At 42.4% G+C, this 18,109-nt stretch overlaps 2 protein-coding genes across 5 annotated transcripts in view; one reads left to right on the forward strand and one right to left on the reverse strand.

The window, feature by feature from the left end:
- The window catches only part of phactr2 (phosphatase and actin regulator 2), a 40,781-nt gene extending 27,930 nt beyond the window's left edge, over window positions 1–12,851 (reverse strand). The window contains exon 1 of one of the 4 annotated variants that reach the window (XM_031579563.2): window positions 12,461–12,845. In XM_031579563.2, the coding sequence (XP_031435423.1) occupies window positions 12,461–12,593 (133 nt within the window). In that variant the 5' untranslated portion in view covers window positions 12,594–12,845. Of the gene's footprint in view, window positions 1–3,399; window positions 3,530–12,460 lie in introns of those variants that run through there. The other 3 variants (XM_031579565.2, XM_012814329.3, XM_031579566.2) reach the window with 3 other exon arrangements.
- Window positions 12,852–13,724: 873 nt separating this feature from the next.
- Window positions 13,725–17,608, forward strand: agt (angiotensinogen). Its single transcript, XM_012814327.2, has 5 exons — window positions 13,725–13,807; window positions 14,692–15,519; window positions 15,844–16,117; window positions 16,479–16,629; window positions 16,804–17,608. The coding sequence occupies exons 2-5, from the start codon at window positions 14,748–14,750 to the stop codon at window positions 16,978–16,980; spliced, it is 1,374 nt and encodes a 457-aa protein (XP_012669781.1). The 5' UTR covers window positions 13,725–13,807; window positions 14,692–14,747; the 3' UTR covers window positions 16,981–17,608.
- The last annotated feature ends 501 nt before the right edge of the window (window positions 17,609–18,109 follow it).

Raw genomic sequence — 18,109 nt, forward strand, 5'->3', positions numbered from 1 at the left:
TCCTAACACGTTTGTTTCCGAAATGAAACGAGGAGGAACATTGCAGTATTACCATTCTTCAGCTCTCTCTCTCTTAGCCGGTGAGTGACTCAGCCTGGAGCTCAAGCCAGTCAAAAAACATCCAACCTGGTACATTTGGGAATAAGCACTCATGGTGTTCTTTAGAGCCAGAAGGGCCCCAGTCTGAGCTGCCACACTGAATATAAATACAGCTCAGTGACGACACAGAGACAGGGCCCTTATCAAATATTAACTGGCCTCCTCAGCAGAAAAAAATAACAGGGTAATTATTGTTTAAGTGGTACGTTTGAGCTCCTCTACTGCTTTAAGGTTTTATTTATTAATCCTCCCTTCCTGTCCAACCCCCCAAAACGAGGGCAAAGTCCATGTGTATTGATAAATATAGGCCCTGACTGTTTTGTACAGTTGGCTAAAATGGCTAACTATGGTATAGAGATGTACCCTCCATATGCTGGAGTGAGTGAGATTTTGAAACATGTTGGGTAATTTGTCCATTAACAGGGAACAACACAGCAAATTGCAGGCCCTATCGATCAATAGGTGACATCCTGTCAGTAAGTGGGCTTTCTCCTCCCCAACCAGCATGGTGCTTATTTGGAGATGTAGGACATTTAATAATAGCACGTAGCAGGGAGAATTGAGAGCATTATGTTACAGCGTGCAGGGAAACAGAGGCTAATGATCCTATCATCTGGGAGATTGTGAGAGATAGAGGGACAAGCTTTAGACACCAGAGAGAGGAAGCTGGCCTGACTACATACAAACAGCAGGAGCACGCATGCATAAATGTATGCCGCTTTGGGCATCTCCTTAAGAAACCAAATTCTGTGCTCACAGAGATGCAAACAGTACATACAGGAAACTTACAGGCCTTCCATTAGTACCTATTTACGGCAAGTGGAAGTGAAAGTCAGACACAAGTAGCAGATGTCCTTGCTGCACTTAAACTGCACTTAGGACTAACGCTGCAGCAGAGGACCTTTGATCACTCCCTGATCTGGACGAATGGATCGGTTTGGCAGCAGACCACAATGAACTGAGGGCTAGGTGTGCTACTTTTAAAAATCGCTGCTGTGGTATATAGAACATGGAACCATCCCAGAAAGCTGCTGGTTTTGAACCAGATCTGTGCAGATTTAGGCCAGAATCCTGCCAGTGTCAACTGCTTTTTAAATCAATGTATGGAAACTCTCCACAGAACCAAAACAAAGGTTCCCCTACTACAGATTTGTGGCACAGGACCTTGACAGTCAGTGCACGCTGATTTTCATTTACATTTTTATTTAGTCATTTAGCAGACGCTTTTATCCAAAGCGACGCACAAGAGAGAGAACAATTAAGCTACAAGCAATAGAGACCTAGTGTAACAATAAATACTATTTTACATAAGAAATAGAAAAAAAGTGCAGGAATGTAACTCCTGTAAGTGCAAGTTAACTACTAGTAGAAGTGCAAGTTAGGAAGAGAGGTGCTCTCTAAAGCGTTGGGTCTTCAAGAGCTTCTTAAAGGTAGAAAGGGACACCCTTGCTCTGGTAGTGCTAGGCAGCTCGTTCCACCAACGTGGAACTACGAATGAGAATAGTCTAGATTGCCGTACTTGCACAGACGGCAGTGCTAAACAACGCTCATTAGACGAGCGCAGCATCCTGAGGGGTAACATTTGCCCTTACAAGAGCATTTGAGTAGGTGGGAGCAGAACCAGCAATCACTCTACAAGCAAGCATAAGTGACTTGAATTTAATGTGAGCAGCTACAGGCAGCCAGTGGAGCTCAACGAGTAGCGGGGTGACATGTGCCCTCTTCGGTTGGTATTTTCAAGGTAATAATTAATAGATCTGTGCATTTATTTAAAATTAAGAAGTTGGCTGTCACATACCAATAAAGAGGAAATGCAAAGGGTCTTATCCTGAATTTAGGGGACTTAGTACACATTAAGGAAAGTCGCATGATTCCATAAGAAATACAGATGAATGTAAGTACAGGTCAGGGAATTTAAGTGGCACACACAAGAAACTACACACAGACACTATTTCAACAGTATGTAGCACCCTGTGAGATTCAGGAAGAAAGACACTTCCTAATTCCCATCTGTTTGATAGTAAAAACAAAACAAGTTTTTCAGCATGCATATCTTCTATGGGTGTGAGCCTTGCAAAAGTCATGCTGAAAGTTATGTATTGATTGACTTCAACTCAAACCTACCCCCCTTCTCTTCTAAAGAGAGGCTGCTGAGAGCCTCTGAGATATCATATGCCACTATTGTGTGAAGACTATGCAAACACTTGCCCAGAAAATTAGATTATACAAAGCACTTTTAAACAAATCAAAACCTTTTGTTTTACATTGCAAAGTCGAACCAAGAGCACAGAGGGAAATTGTACTTCATAACGACACAGTGTGTCCATTATTATGCTTAAAGAGGGCTACATAAGTAGTCTGCCCCCCTCCCTCATGTATTTCCCTCTCACACACACACACACACACACACACACACACACACACACACACACACACACACACACACACTGGCATAGATTATGTTCAAAATACATAGATTTTAATCAGAGTTTGCGAACCAGCCCATGCTCTATTTATGTTACCCTGACTCCAGGGAATCCAGAGTTCTGTAATAACTTCAGCCTCACTCCCCTACTGTGTGCTTCATCCCACAACTTCTCCAGCGTGTCTCTCTTAAACAAATTATAAAAGACACACTTGATTTGTTACCGTCTGCCTCGGCAAATGCATCCTGTTTTCCATCCCGCCGTAAGACACACATCGGCTAGATCAGATTACAGCGCTCTGGACTACTAGGCACTTCTCCACAAATGTTATGACATTTGCAATGCATGGCACACCCAATTAAACACATCATATGACGGGGACCAAATATAGCCTGACTGGAACTCTGACCCATCACTGGGAGACAGGCTGTTTATTCAACAGATGAAGTCTCTTTCCTGGGGAGTTTCCATTGGTAACTACCGAGACAGAGAGAGAGCAAACCTGATCTTTGTACGGTTTCCTATCTGGACAGAATTGTGTTCAGTGTCCGCGAGACGTTCAAGAGTTCAGAGTTCCGTGGCAACCATTTCAGGTGCTGTGGCATACTGGCACTTTAGGCTGTGATGCTGCAGTTTTAGAAAGAGCATGGCTTCGGTGCAAACCTTAGAGGTAACACAAGCGCTAAATATGAAACCATAGTGACTAGCAGAGACAACTGGGTCTGAAAGCAGTGTGTGTAATATACTGCTAGAGCTGCTAATAGCTAGAGCAAACAGTGTTGTATCCAGTCACTACAGTGTACACAAACACACACACACACACACAAACACACACACACACACACATACAGAGAGAAAGTAAGAGCAGACTCACGGGCATGGTCCATGACTCGAAGGAGAGAGAGTGACTGCTCCAGTTGGATAGATCCTCTGTGTTTTCTGCTCTACTCTCTCTCCCTCACCCGCCCTCACTTTCTCTCTTTAACTCACTCACTCACACCCTCTTAATTGCTCTCAGTCTCTCTCTCTCTATCTATCTCTCTCTAACTCTTTCTCTCCCTCTCTCTCTCTCTCTCTCTGTCTTTCCCTCTCTCTCTCTATCTCTCTTTCCCACATCCCCACCTTCTCCCTGCCTCCCTCTCTCTTTAACTCCCCCCCTCTCTTGTTCTCACACTACCTCTCTCTAGCCCCGCCCATGTCAAGGTCTCGTTTCTGTCCGATGTTCGCTCTCAGCATTCCATCCTGCTCCGCTCCTTCGCTACCGCTGCAGCGGCAACCAGCAGGTCCCAGGCAGGAGGCATGACAAACAACCAGAACCACCTCCATTAGGCTGGCTGATTGAGCCGGCAAGAGCTCATCAAGTGGAACCACCCAGTCCACTGGGGCTTTTAGCCGTAGCCCCGGGCCATGAGAGAGAGAGACAGGGGGGGGGGGGGGGGGGGGGCTGAGTGAGAGACTAAAAGACAGTCTAGAGAGAGAAAGAGAGGGAGCGAGAGAGAGAAAGAGAGAGAGGGAGGCAAGCAGAAAGAAAGTGAATCTGAGTGAGAGACTAAGAGGAGACAAAGAGAGCATGTGAGAGAGTGTGACAAGGAGAGTGAAAGAGACTGGGAGAAAAAGAGATCAGGGTTTATATACATATATATTTATAACATGTATTAGGTGACAACCATCTCTAAGAATGGTATCCAAGAATGAAAAATCAGTGACTGAACAGAAAAAAGACTAATTAATTCAGATCAATTCAACTGTCTTTATATAGCATCTAGAACAATTTAATTGAAATTGTGAGAAGGGAGAGGAGAATCAGAAGCAAGCAGATGAATCCATCAGGCTCAAATGCATTGGCATGCATGTGGCAGATATACATGATACATGATACATATAAGACTGTGATACATACAAGATGGTATATATATTCACAAACAAGATTGATAGCGGATACAAATTGAGAGAGCCTGCATTCAGTATTGGTTGTAGAACTGCTTAATGGGTATACACTGTATACTATACAGTATCCTCATAAGGTTACTATTATGAGGATAAGTACCGCAATAAAGCAGAAAACTATGTCAATAATGGCATTTGTTTATATTATGGGTAAATATGCTGTCACACAATATGAATACAAGATGTATCATAAACAGAGTAGAAACTGTGCATAACATTTTTGTGGGAATGGGCAGCTGTGAGCAGAGGGTTTCTGCTAGTGGAACAAGTGGAAAGACTACAGTAGAATCCCACAGTGGAGATGAATGAAACTTATTCAAGACATATCAAAGTATTGTGTGTGCATGAGTTGTGTGTGCTGCTTGTAGTTTTGTGTGTGTGTGTGTGTGTGTGTGTGTGTGTGTTTTTGTATGTGTGAGAGACCGAGAGAAGCGTGAGGAGCGGTGTCTCTCAATGTCAGCTCCATTTTTTTTCATTACCTCTCACAAAACAATTTCAGCACTGAAGAGCCTGATGCACAGGTGTTTGGAGAGGCCTCCGAGTGTGTCTGGGTCACCTGTGACAATGCGCCATGAGAGACTGTTGAGCAGCCACCCGGCCTTTTCAAGTCCCACACCGCTGCCTGTGCTCTGGAGTGCGGCAAAACCAAAGCCACACAAACAACTGGGCTTAGAGAGAGTGCAATACGCCGTGGGTGAAAGTCTCTGACAATTTGGGCCTATTTTTAGTCGCCGGCTCGATGGTAAAATTGGCCACCGCTCAAGATGGGTGATTCACTGCTGCAGATATATATTTCTTTTATCCCTTCCAGTCGCAGGAACTACACATTGGCATATGAGAATCGGAAGAACGTTTCCATAGTAATGCAGCAGCGTTAAGTAAACTCCGATTGTACACAGTGTTAGAGAAGGTGTATAAGTTACAGTTTGCCAAAAAAGGCAGGGCTCCAGAATAACTATAATGTCTCTTAAGAGACCTTTAATATGATTATTGTTAGATTTACAGTGGATCAATATCTTACGTATTTTAATAGTGTTCTGGCATTCTGGCCAGGACACACTCTGAAAAGAGTGTTTTTTTATTAAAGTGACTGAGTTGTTGTTTAAAGGTCCATTAGAACTCTACTTATCGTAAAACACAAGATGAGCAGCAGAGGAAGACCGGTCCTTCACTTCTCCTTCACGACCCCTTTGGCAGACATATGCTCTGAGAATATGCTGAATCCCCCTTGGCAGACATATGCTCTGTGAATGTGATGAAACGCCATCGCTGAGTAGGAGCAATATGTCTTGTCTGCCATTTCAGACTCCAGCACCACCCAGCCCTTTAATGTGAACCTGGCATATCCCTCTAATGTAAAATCACTAAAAACAGTCAACAAAAACAGTTCTCTAAGTGAATGGTAATCCTATGTCAAGTAACAAACAGTTGGTCATTGATGATTATAATCACGAATATGATCAAGAGATAGTTGCACTGTAGAACTATTCAAAATGGGTAATGAATATGATCAGCTTTTACTTGGTGTCCCTTTAACTTTGGTGCTGAGCCCTTTTATTTCTGGTGGTAGCACAAACAGCAGAACCCCAGCTGGTCCCAAGAGGGGTTAAGACGGTTTATCTGACACCAGTGCACAGAAATAGCTGAACCACCGGCCTGAAGGAAAAACATCTACAAAATGAGAAACGATTTAAGTGAAGACACCATAAGAAGATGGTTGACACAGCTGTCCCCTACACCCCGGGGCCAGATAAAACTGTGTGCAGTATTAGAAGCACATATGGAAGCAGGCAGTTCATCCCTCAGCATGGCTCCCACCCACAATCTTGATAATGACAGCTGGGCATGCAGCCAACCCAGCTGAAAGCCATGACTACCATCTTCTCCGATCGCACGTCTTTTGAAGAATCAGGAGTGAAGTCTCCACCCTATTTCTCCGATTAGCTTGTTTTGTTTTAGCTCTTTGTTCGTTAAATTCATCCAATTACATATGCAAATAAAAAACACTATCTGCCTCTTGCATTTTTTGCAAACCAGGTCTGCTGTTTGATGGACAGCCATGAATGTTGTCTGCACGGCAAGCATGTCTTTTGAAGAACTGGGAGTGAGGTCTACGTCCCATTGCTCTCTATTACGCAGCCAAATTCAATTTACTTTTTTTTGTTTTGAATAAAAGGGTTTTGTCTTTTTTGCTGAATTCATCCACAGTCAATGGCATGTATTTGCCATACATAACACACTAGAAGCCACTTGCACTTTTGTAACTAAGGCACTTTTGTGACAGCATGACGGAAAAACAGGATCTAAACATGCAGACTCGACAGCTGATTTTTCCACCTGCTCCATGGAAATTTGAAGGTTTCAAAGTCCACGGTTAATTTCCGAGTGTGAGTAATGGTGTCTTAAATGTTGAGACAACATGATTAAAGTTAAACCATCATGGCAACAAGGTGACACTGGATTTACCTTGTTCCTCTGAGTACACATAGACACACTGAAGTGAGACAGTTTAACAGATGGGTTACTGTTTGATAATTAGGTTAACTGTGGTACAAGTAAGGTATTCCTAATGGTTTTTAGCTTTGCCATGTCTTTGTACTTACAATGTCATAAAACAAATGAATGGATTGAAGAATGTGACATGGATTGTCTTTTTGTCGCAATCAATTAAGTTATTAAGAGTGATTTAAAGTGTGTCAGTGTGTTATGAGTTTTAACAGTACTGACAGGCACACTCTGCTATTATCCTCTGTATGAAAGTGAACATTTTAACTTGTGATAGTGATTATTTTTAGCGAGGAAATTTATTGTTCGTGCATGGTCCTCTGTGCCGTTCTTAAGAGATAAATCCAAACGATCAAAGCAAATATGTACTCAGCAGCCTGACCTGTGAATCATCAGAGTCAACTGAACAGGCAACCTAAACCAGTGCCTTACATAAACACAACAGAGAGACAGAAAGAGAGAGAGAGAGAGAGAGAGAGAGAGAGAGAGAGAGAGAGAGAGAGATCACCCTTCCCAATTCAAATAAATAAATAATAGTGAATCTGAGGATGTCAACCCTTCACCACTCCAGCCAACCCAGGACAGTTTAAACAGCAACTTAAAAACCTCTAAAATCAGGAATTATGAAAACCCCCTCCCATAATTAAATAAACGAAAATAAACAAATCAATTAGTGGACACAGCCCCCTCTCCCCACTCTACCACTGGACATGGAGGGGGTAATCATAGATGAAAGAGCAAGGGGTCCATCACTCCCACACAACCACTTCTGTGTGTCTGAGAGGGAAAGAGAAGAGAATAGCACCCACGCACACGCACACGCACACACACACACACACACACACACACACACACACACACCCCACTTCCATTACTGCAGTTCCCTTTCACAGCCAAGGCACGACCATGTCAGGACAGTGGGAAAGAGTGGAGGAGAGGTACGTAAAGAGTGCAGTAAGTGGGCTATAGAAAGACAGAGAGAAAGAGAGAGAGAGAGAGAGAGCGCAATAAAGTGAGAGGGGCTGAAGAGAGAGAAAACAATAAAGGGAAAGAGTGGGGGAATGAGAGAGGTAGGTTGATAAAAAATGAGAGAAATGGAGAAGGGGGATGTCAGCTACAGATGAAGGACAAGGGAGATGGTGATGAAGACGGAGGAAGGACTAAAAGGACAGAATAACGGAATGAGAGTGGTGGGTTAATTAAAGAGAAATAGAGAGAGGGGAGTGGATAGAAAGAGAGGGCAGATAATGAGTGCATGAGCAGATGTTTAAAAGGGTAGGTCTTGAGGGTAGATCTTCTTCCTAGCAGCGGTGTTCGATCCCTTTCTCTTGCAGGAGAACTCAACAACAGAGTGAGATGGGGAATGAGAACAAGAGAGAGAGAGCAAGAGAAAGAAAACGAGAGAGTGAGAGAAAAAGAGTGAAACAAATGCATGCTCCACACAATACCCTAAATGATTGCCTATGAAGTTCACCAAATCGGCTCTAAAGTGTGAGTGGCTGTTAGAAACAGCCTTCAGTGCCCACACAGCTGCTATCTCTAACCCCCCCCCCCCCCACCCCCCACACACACACACACACACACACAATTCCCGCACCTCATGGGGATCAATACGTCTCTGCTCCCCACGATTTCCCAGAAGACCAACAGGAGGACCCATGCAGACACAATCCCATGACAGACACATAATCACATGCCATCAAAATCATCTGGCAAAGGAAATACAGTAAAAATACAGTATTAGAGCCGTAAGGAAAAGAGATAACACTGTTCACTAGGGTTTAGCGCTTAAAAGTGTTACTATGTGTTGCTTAAGAGGTCTGGAACGAGGTCAGCTAGCACCCAGTAACACGCTAAGAAAACTGATATGTACGGTTTCATTTTGAGAGAGAGAGAGAGAGAGAATGAGAGAGATAGATGTTTTTGTGCAAATATCCCTCTTCAACAGCAGATCACTCTGTGTTGGACAACGCCTGCTTTACAGTTCAACTGCAAGACCACTGTTGGATAAGAATGTTCTCTGCAATATTGTTGAACCTTTTTCAGAAAGCCCACGCTGTTTTCTCTCTCTCTCTCTCTCTCTCCCTCTCTCTGTGTGTAATTACATGACTAAGTTGGCGAGGGGTGGTGCAAAGTGCAACATCCATGACATGAAAGGCGGCGGAAGGTTCAAATTATCTGCATCAAGCCATCATCTCCACTGGAGTCCTCTTTTCTTTTACTGCTATTCATGTGCACAATTTAGCCCTGAGGCTTTTCACATTATGAAGAATTGTTTAGAAATATTATTAAAAAAGCCTCACTAAACTTCACTGAGCAGCTAGGCTTTTGTTCTTGTGTATTCTGGGTGTCATCATACCAGGCAGGGGAGGGAGATAAAAACCATCTAAACCACAAGGCTGTGTGGGGCATGATATTGATGTGGACTCTTTGGTTTACAGGATCTCATATCAGGAGAACCGCTCCATGGAGCACTATGAATAATTTACACACACCAAAGACCTGATAATACAGTAATTGCCTAAAGCAATATCAGGTTTGTGTGAATAAACACTGCAAATGCACGTTTGTGCACACACAATTGCACATGCACGCATTTACACACACACACAAACTCACACATTCACCAAATACACGCTCACCCAAAGGCATTGCTAGTTTGCCAAGAGAAACGTCTGCCCCCTGGTGGTCATATTCGTTTACTACACTGTTAAACAAGCACACTAACCTCAAGGCACTTTCACCTAAATAGGTGAAGTAGTATTAGCCTTACTTACATAAAATAATGATAATATGATACATACAATGTGACTGCACAACAAACCATCACCCAGATTATAACTTCAGTTAGGATTTAAAATGGTTGGGTACAGATTATGGATGAAAAAATTAAAACACACATTTCCCTTTTCAAAATTCTTGAATATAAATCTAAAAACTGGGTGGTACAGAGAATAATAAGAGGCTGATGTCGATAGTGGTATAAAGCTTAAGCTAATTATATGGTCAAGTACGCACAGACTAAGAAAAGCACAGCTTGCACAGAGGAAGTGGTTTTAAACCGTCAGCGTGTGCTACATTTATAGTCAAATTGTTACACAAAGGAGTCTCTTGTTCAGTTCTCTGAGATTAACAAGATATATATGTTATTTTCCATTTAGTTCTTGGCTTGAGTGTGTTGTGCAAATATGACAAAAACAGCCACTTGTGCAAGTGAATTATAGGCAAAGATGCTTTTGCATATACGCACAAGTACAGTGGGTTTGCATGAACTGCCAGACTTGACTTCAAACTATGCTGCCTTAATTATCAGAGACAGAGAAGATTTCTTAATTATCAAGGACATACTAAGTAAATGTGATTAAACGTGTGTGTGTGGGTGTGTGTGCATGTGTGTTTGTGAGTGCACGTTAGCACACATTCTGTTGTCATAACACAACTCTGCTTTCTCCGACTCATTAACATGAAAAATCAACACTACTCCACTTCTGCCTCCTCGCAGTGAGGAGACACTTTAAATGTCAGCCTGTAATTGTCTTTACCCTTTCTCTCTCTCTGGAGACTTCACCTCATCTCTTGCCACTCGTCCACCTCTCGAAGGCTTCAGTGCTCTTTAATATGACATTAATTAGAAGGGGTCCATGGCCCTCTTCTCTCTCGGCTCAGCAGAAAGAAAAAAGGTCAGGCGCTTTTTTTTTCAGCAGAGTTGAAAGGAAACTGGTGTGATCTGGCATTGCGTGAACCGGTTTGTGACAGGTGGTTTGAGGTTTTGTAGGCCACACTCACAGTCACAGCATTTCCCACTAAGCGTGATGTCTGCCCTCGAGGCACTGTTGTGTCCATTTGCAATGACTGTCGTGGAGTGCATATGTCGTTTAACATACTTACATAATGCTCACTAACTGAATCAAGTAGCCACTCAGATAAAAAACACATACACTTTTATGTCAGAGGGTTTATGAAAGCCATCACTATAATGATGATATTCTGTGTGATTTTTTTTATAGTGCTCTGAGAAAAACGTTTTCATGTCTGTCTATCTATACTCCTGATAATGAAATTGGGACACTTATTGACTGGTGAAACTTCATCAGGATGTCTAAATCTGTGAGCAATATCAGTCAGTCTGGCACTCCGGAGAGCCAAAGGGGGGCATTGTTGAAATTCTCTCATTTGTTCCCTTCACTTCCACTCTAAGTAGTGTGTCCACTGCTGTGACATAGTAAAGGGGTGAACAGTAGGCTTATAAGGTCACCGCGTCAATGGTTCAGAAGTGTGAAATTATGAAAAGGGAATTTTAAAATCTTGGTATACACCCCATCACTACATCACAAAAATCTATAGCTCAAGTTGTTCTTCAGGTATGCAAGTGCAGGTAATGGGATGAGGTCATACAGTGTTCTTTAGGGTACAGACACAGCAGTTAATGTTGTGATGTGCACACTCTCCACCCCTTCACTCCAGCAGTAGCTGAACCTTGAGCTGATCTGAGGGGGATCAGGGCTGTCTCTCTGTCCGACATATTTACAGACATATTACTCCACCAGCTTTCATGACCTACTTCAATTTCTCCAACCAGAGTTTGAGCTATGTCACTGCAATTGTGAAGGTGTATATTGTTTTCTTCACTGTTATTTTTACATGACCTCAAACAGGCCACATTTGATCAAATGCACAACATATCTAAAATTGACATTATCTTAACCTGAAAACCAATGCCTCAACATTCAGTTTCCAGGCATGTATGAACAGTGCATACATCATGTATTTGCTTAAAATAGCATTGTGTTATAGCAGTGCACACCACAATGCAGTGACCATGTGTCGAAGTATCCTTGAGCACGACACTGAATCCCCAACCTTTTCCGATGTACAGGTTGGCATGGTAGCCTCCGCTGTCGGTGTGTGACTGGGTACATGTCTGAGGCATTAACATGTCAAGAGCTTTGATAAAGAGCTATATGAATGCAGTCTCTTTACCAAGTACCACACTGCAGCTGTGTCGCAGGAGCCCGCCTAAAGCACACCCTCACTTACAAAGTTTGCTAAATGTCAGAATATCCTGTCTGAGATCAACCCACCCTCAACAAGTGAGCAAACCGAGTTTGCAGTGCCAAACCACAGGAAATAGAATGGCAAGAAACGTTAACCATACGCCTCGATGATAATAATAGGTTACTGGTTCAATTAAGATTAATATTTTTTCCATATCAAAATGTGTGCTCTACACATCCAGTAATTGCATTAATATTTTTGAATGCCAAAATAACTTGTTGATAAAGCTTTATAGAACATGTGTATGTCATCTCGCACTACGTGCCATGGATGTTATCCACTTGACACTGAACAGTAAGCCTACGAAGTATTTTAAAGCACCTCAACTTTCCTGTCGGTTGTAGGTTTAAAATCACAACAATTCGCTGTTAGCTAATCACTATCATTAAAGACGTGCACGATTCGAAAAGGGTTCAAACAAATCTTACCTGAACAGGCAGCCCTTAGCCTTGTCAATATTCTTGATTTGAAACCAGATGTGTCACTTTGAGAGCGAACTCTGTACACAGGAGATGGTCGCGTGCATCTTTTCAAATCTGGAAAGGAATCTTCGTCGGCCATTCCTATACTATAAACCTATCTATACTATACCTATGTTCCGCTATATCCTATCAATCCCAGTGCAAGAGTACGGAGGTCTGTGCCAGAACTTCTAGATACCTTTCTTCTACACTCACCTTTCCTCAACCGGTCTTACTTGTTCACCCACGGGCGGGAGCTTCAGCGAAGTGACCCAGTTACATTTGACGAGGTACCCTGTCCCCAGCAATAAGAACGGAAGAAAGAAATTAAAGAACGAAATAGAAATAATTAATATAGTAGGCCTAGTTTCAGATCGGTAAATAAAAAACATCACACGTACATTTAAAGATAGGCTGTTTGGTTATGTTCTATCAATATAAACCGATGAATAGACTACTTCACAATGCAACTTTCTGCATGCGCATCTTTGCATAACATTCCACTAGGTGGCACTATTAAACATGATTCAGAACTTTATTTGATAAAGTTTTGTTTAATGATTATTTGGGCGGTGAACAGAGAATGGCAAGAATATGTTACTGGAAGGCAATGAGTCAGTTTGACAGTGTCCTATAATTGCCTGCCTACAGCGAAACAAGATTCAAACGGTCATAAACTCAATAATGATAAATTGGTAAGAGAACATTTTCATTCCAGTTTTACTGTAATGGCTGGTTATGCTTGTCTATTGGCCCTTTATTCATCATTAGCATGATCAGTCTTTACAGTTAGGCTAAACGAGTCATCATCAGTAAGATTCAATCATTATTATTAAAACTAACCACACTAGTGATGTAGTGACATACAATCCCACTGTTTCCCTGTCACATATATAAACACAGACAGACACACACGCACAAGTGTGTGCGCAAACATGTAAACACTCATTTTGGGAAATGCCAAACATAAACAAGTGCTCCTCAAACATGCTCCGAGGAAAAACACCACAGCCTCCTTGCCTCATTTCCTGGCCTATTGTGAAACCCACTTGAGCTCACACACACAGTCCCAGGACACAGCGGTGGTCTCTGATGACCCATTTATTTATCAACTCACAAGGACAAAAGCTGTCACAGAGGCCGCCCCACACAAAATAAGCAGTGACTCAATGCCCGGGTTAATGTGTAAACCAGTGAGGCTACAGACCCCCCCCCCCCCCCCCCCCCCCCCCCCCCCCAGAGGATTTCTTAAAAAGAGATAGTGACTCCCCCGTCGCACTCATTTATGCCAGAGCATCAGCACGTTGAGCTTGGGTAAGTGAAAGTTCTCACTTCTCTGGACATTGTCAAATCCAAACTAAGTAATACACAACTCAGTCTTCAAACAGACGGAAGTGCGTGATTGATTGGTGATCATTGGACTTAACATTTGTTATGTAATTATTTCCAATTCCATGTCTTTGTGTATCTATGTGTCCTTTTAAACTGAAGACTTCAGTAAGATTTCAGTATTTGAATATTGGATGGCTAGTAAGCTGTTGATTTTCCACACGATAAAGACCAGAGATGTTTTAAAGACTTTAGACCAACTTTTGCCAACACTGTGTAGAATTAACATCTACAAACAGTTACCTATTTATTTGATTGTAAATGTCTATACATATCATATAAATGTGATAAATGTCATAATCTTTAAATAAAGTAATGTTCTTAGTTTATGATATGCATAGCTCAAACTCATGGTTTACAACAAAGTTTAAAGTACATTTCCACCTTCTTTACTCTTTAAATGACTGGGGAAAAAATAGACATATTCCAGTAACTGACTAAAGCCCATTTATTTGTTTGTAATAGTGATATCAAACATACCATATATATCTAAGAAGCTGGAAATGGGAGGGAGAGAGAGAGTCTGACAAAATGGCAAGAGACAAAGAAAGAAATCAATCACAGTCTATCCTATTTTCCTCCTTCAGTGAAAAATGATCTCACCATTAGACGACCCCGATTTTCTACTGTGATTCATCCAATAACTCACAAGCTGTGTTATATTAGCCTGTTTAAAGGCTAGGAAACCAGGAATTTAGTCTTTCTTGAAGTTAATGAAATGCACAGAAACTTGCACAGAAAATGCAAATCTCAACTCTCAACAGTTTTTTGAATTATTAAATCAATCCCATGTATGTTTTTCTTTTCAGATATTTACTGAACAGTTTCCTGACTGAAAAAAAACCCTAAAAAGGAGAAACTGAAAATGCGTGAGATATTCTTCTCCGTCCTGTTGTTCTCTTGCCTGGCTCTTGGCTTGGGAAACCGTGTCTACGTGCACCCCTTCAGTCTCTTTGCCCTCGGCAACGTCAGCTGTGAGGTCATCCAGTCCAAAGAGCCCGAGCAGGTGGATGTGGTCAAGGCCACACCCATCGGTCTCCAGGACAACACGGAGCCTGACATCCGCGACCTTTCCGACAGCAATGCAATGGAGAACAGCACCCAGCGAAAGGACGTTCTGGCAGAGCTCCAGAACACATTGGGCCTGCGCATGTACAAGGTTCTGACCCGGAACCAAAAGGACTCCAACACCCTGTTCTCCCCTGTGAACGTCTTCGGAACGTTGGTGACACTATACCTTGGGGCCTCCAAGAAGACAGCTGTCCCTTACCAGGTGCTGTTGGGCATTAACAAGGAATCATCAAGGGAGGACTGTGTCTATCTGATCGACGGACACAAGGTGCTCCGCACTCTGCAGGAGATCAACGCCCTGATCGATGGCCCCCGGGATGAGCTGAGGACTCTGGTGTGGAGTTTCATCACCCAGGATGCAGAAATCTCCAAGGACTTCATCGGCGGGGCGCAGGACTTCTCTGACGCCTCTTACACCCGCTCAGTGGACTTCTCCAAGGCCGAGGAGGCTGAGAAGAAGGTAAACAATTTCATTCAGAAGACCTCAGATGGGGACATCAAGCAGATTTTCCAGAACCTCAGCTCAACCACCAATTTCCTGTTCGCCAGCTCAGTCCATTTTAAAGGTACATTACTATGCTTACTTTCAGTGATGAAAATGTGTTATTTAATGCATTGCACGAGCAAGAGGCAGGAAGGCCTAGAGCAATAAGGTGTTGGGATCATAAATAGAAATGTTCTCTTAACACCTTGATAAGATCTGCATTGCCTGAAATCCATTGCATAATGCAAAATAAGACAGATAATGACTATCCCAATGTCTATCCCGAATGTCAACCAATCACCATGGCCATAGGAGTGACCCCTTAAGAAACCAAGAATATGCTAATAGAAATGTGAACTAGAAATAGAGGAACTCACAGAGGATACTCATAATCTCTTTCTTTCAGGTAACTGGAGAACAGCTTTCCAGCCGGAAGCCACCTCCGTGCAGGACTTCAGGGTGGATGAGCAGACCACTGTGTCCATCCCACTGATGACCCGCACAGGAGAGTACAAGTACCTGAACGACAAGGGCAGGAAGTGCACCGTGGTGAAGCTGGGTCTGAGCGAGCGGACATACATGCTGCTGGTGCTGCCCCATGAAGGAGCCAGCCTGCAGGATATTGAGAACCAGCTCCAGACCGAAGTCATCTCCAAGTGGTACCAGAACCTGCAGGAGGGGTGAGTGATAGAAAAAGAGAAATGAGAAGGTAGAAGCACATACAAAAGTATGTTGGATAGTGTAAGAGGTTCTACTGTAAACGGGTCTTACAAAAGTGTGTTGGAAAGTATAAGAATTTGTATTGAAAACGATGCTAGCAAAATTCCTTCAAAAGTTGTGAAGTGTAAGAAGCTGTGGGTTTAATGTTGGAACCTACATGAGTCAGGGTGCAAAGTTCTTAGCTCAATCTCAATGTTGTCTTCACATATTTGGAGACCAATCAATTTGTCTGAGACAGTTTTGAGCAACCCCAAGGGGTCTGAGTCAAGTTTGAGCAACCTTAGAAGTCTGTGTTAAGGTGTAAACGTGTTGTTCCAACAGATATCTGGAGCTGTCCCTGCCCAAGTTCTCCCTGACGGACTTAACTGACCTGAAGTCAGTGCTCACTGATATGGCTGTGGAGAAATTGCTGCTGGGTTCAGATGCTCAGTTCCAAAGACTCAGCAACAAGGAGAAGTTCACAGTTGACAAGGTACAGTTTCAGATTCCCAAGCATTATCTGAACACGTCTTCCATGAAACCTTTTATGAACATTAATCATGCTAATTAAGAAATAACACAAATTAGCTTATGTCTCTTTGACATTTTTTTCTTTATTTCGACACATCAGAATTATAACACTTTGATACTCAAAAATCCTCTGCAGGTGTTCAGCAAGGTGGTGTTTGAGATGTCGGAGGAGGGATCCCAGGTATCCACTAAGACAGAGGACGGGAGAGTCCCTCTGAAGCTCACAGTGAACAGGCCCTTTTTGTTCGCCATTGTCGAGGGCAACTCCAATGCCATACTCATGTTGGGCAAAATCAGAAACCCGGCCGTCTAGTGCACCCTGTGATGCCATTTCTTTGGAGATTTTTTGTACCGACCTGAATTCCATTGGTAGCATTGGAGCTTTTGTTCTATAGTTTTTAATAGATGGTACATTTCCCTTGGTGTTCTGACCGTATTTGGACTGATGTTTATTTATGAGTTCACTAGGAATATTTACAATATGCAGTGGAGTATAGTAGTACACAGTAGATTCGATTTTCATGATCAATTTTACATAGTGGTTCACATGTTTGTATAATGGCCTGTTCAATGCTTTAAATGTCAGATGTTTTAAAATGGCTGATCTGACAGATTGTTTGTGTGTCTTGTTTCATGTCTGAATAAGTCTCCCTCATAGCCTCATTTAATCGTTTCATTTGTAATGTATAGTGTCCATCAGGCAGCAAAAGTTATTTTTGTTACTCCATCTAAATAGCAGAAAATAGACCTGAATACATCATTTTTCTTTCCTCACTACTTCGATAGTAGCATTAGCATTTGAAAAATCTGGACTAAATTTGTTTAAGTTCAGAGGCAACACTTACCCTAAATGTGTCTATTTTTTATTAAATGTACAGCTTATTTTTGTGCTTCTATACTGTACACGAGTACTTGAATAAATATCTTTTTGTTCTGGAAAACTGTCTCCAATCTTTTTGTTGTTGTTTGATAATACCCAGTCCAATATGTTAACCTTCAACTTTGACTTAGATCAAAGCTTTCTTTGTTCTTCCATTGTGGAACTGCGGACTAAAGACAACGCATACCATAATTTTGGTGTTTACAGATGTGGAAAGCCCATGAAGTTCTCGGTCATTTATCACCGGTGGAATAATAAACAATACTTAGAGGAACTGCTTCAGTAAGCAGTCAATAGAATACCAACACTGCACACCCACACAATGATCCCTGACCAATACTGATAACCACTGTCACTGAACTCCTGTCCGACAGTCCATGAGGTCATGCACCTAAGCTTGCTAGCCTGAAAATGACTTCACAGTAAAAAAAAAAAATGCATTGTGTACCCTGCAAATCTGGACCGTAGCAGAAATCCTTGCGTGCTTTCCTGTCTACTTGGACCATTCAGCAGATATTCAGTTTCTTCAGTCTGTCAGTTAGGGCTTGACAGTTGAGAAAGT

This window comes from Clupea harengus, chromosome 13 (assembly GCF_900700415.2).
Source record: "Clupea harengus chromosome 13, Ch_v2.0.2, whole genome shotgun sequence".
Classification (NCBI taxonomy): Eukaryota; Metazoa; Chordata; class Actinopteri; order Clupeiformes; family Clupeidae; genus Clupea; species Clupea harengus.

Excerpts from the sequence above, each read along its gene's own strand:
- agt (XM_012814327.2), top strand. The coding sequence starts at position 14,748 with ATGCGTGAGATATTCTTCTCCGTCCTGTTGTTCTCTTGCCTGGCTCTT. Across the intron at positions 16,118-16,478 it reads TACCAGAACCTGCAGGAGGG|ATATCTGGAGCTGTCCCTGC; the intron begins GTGAGTGATAGA and ends TTGTTCCAACAG. Across the intron at positions 16,630-16,803 it reads AGAAGTTCACAGTTGACAAG|GTGTTCAGCAAGGTGGTGTT; the intron begins GTACAGTTTCAG and ends AATCCTCTGCAG.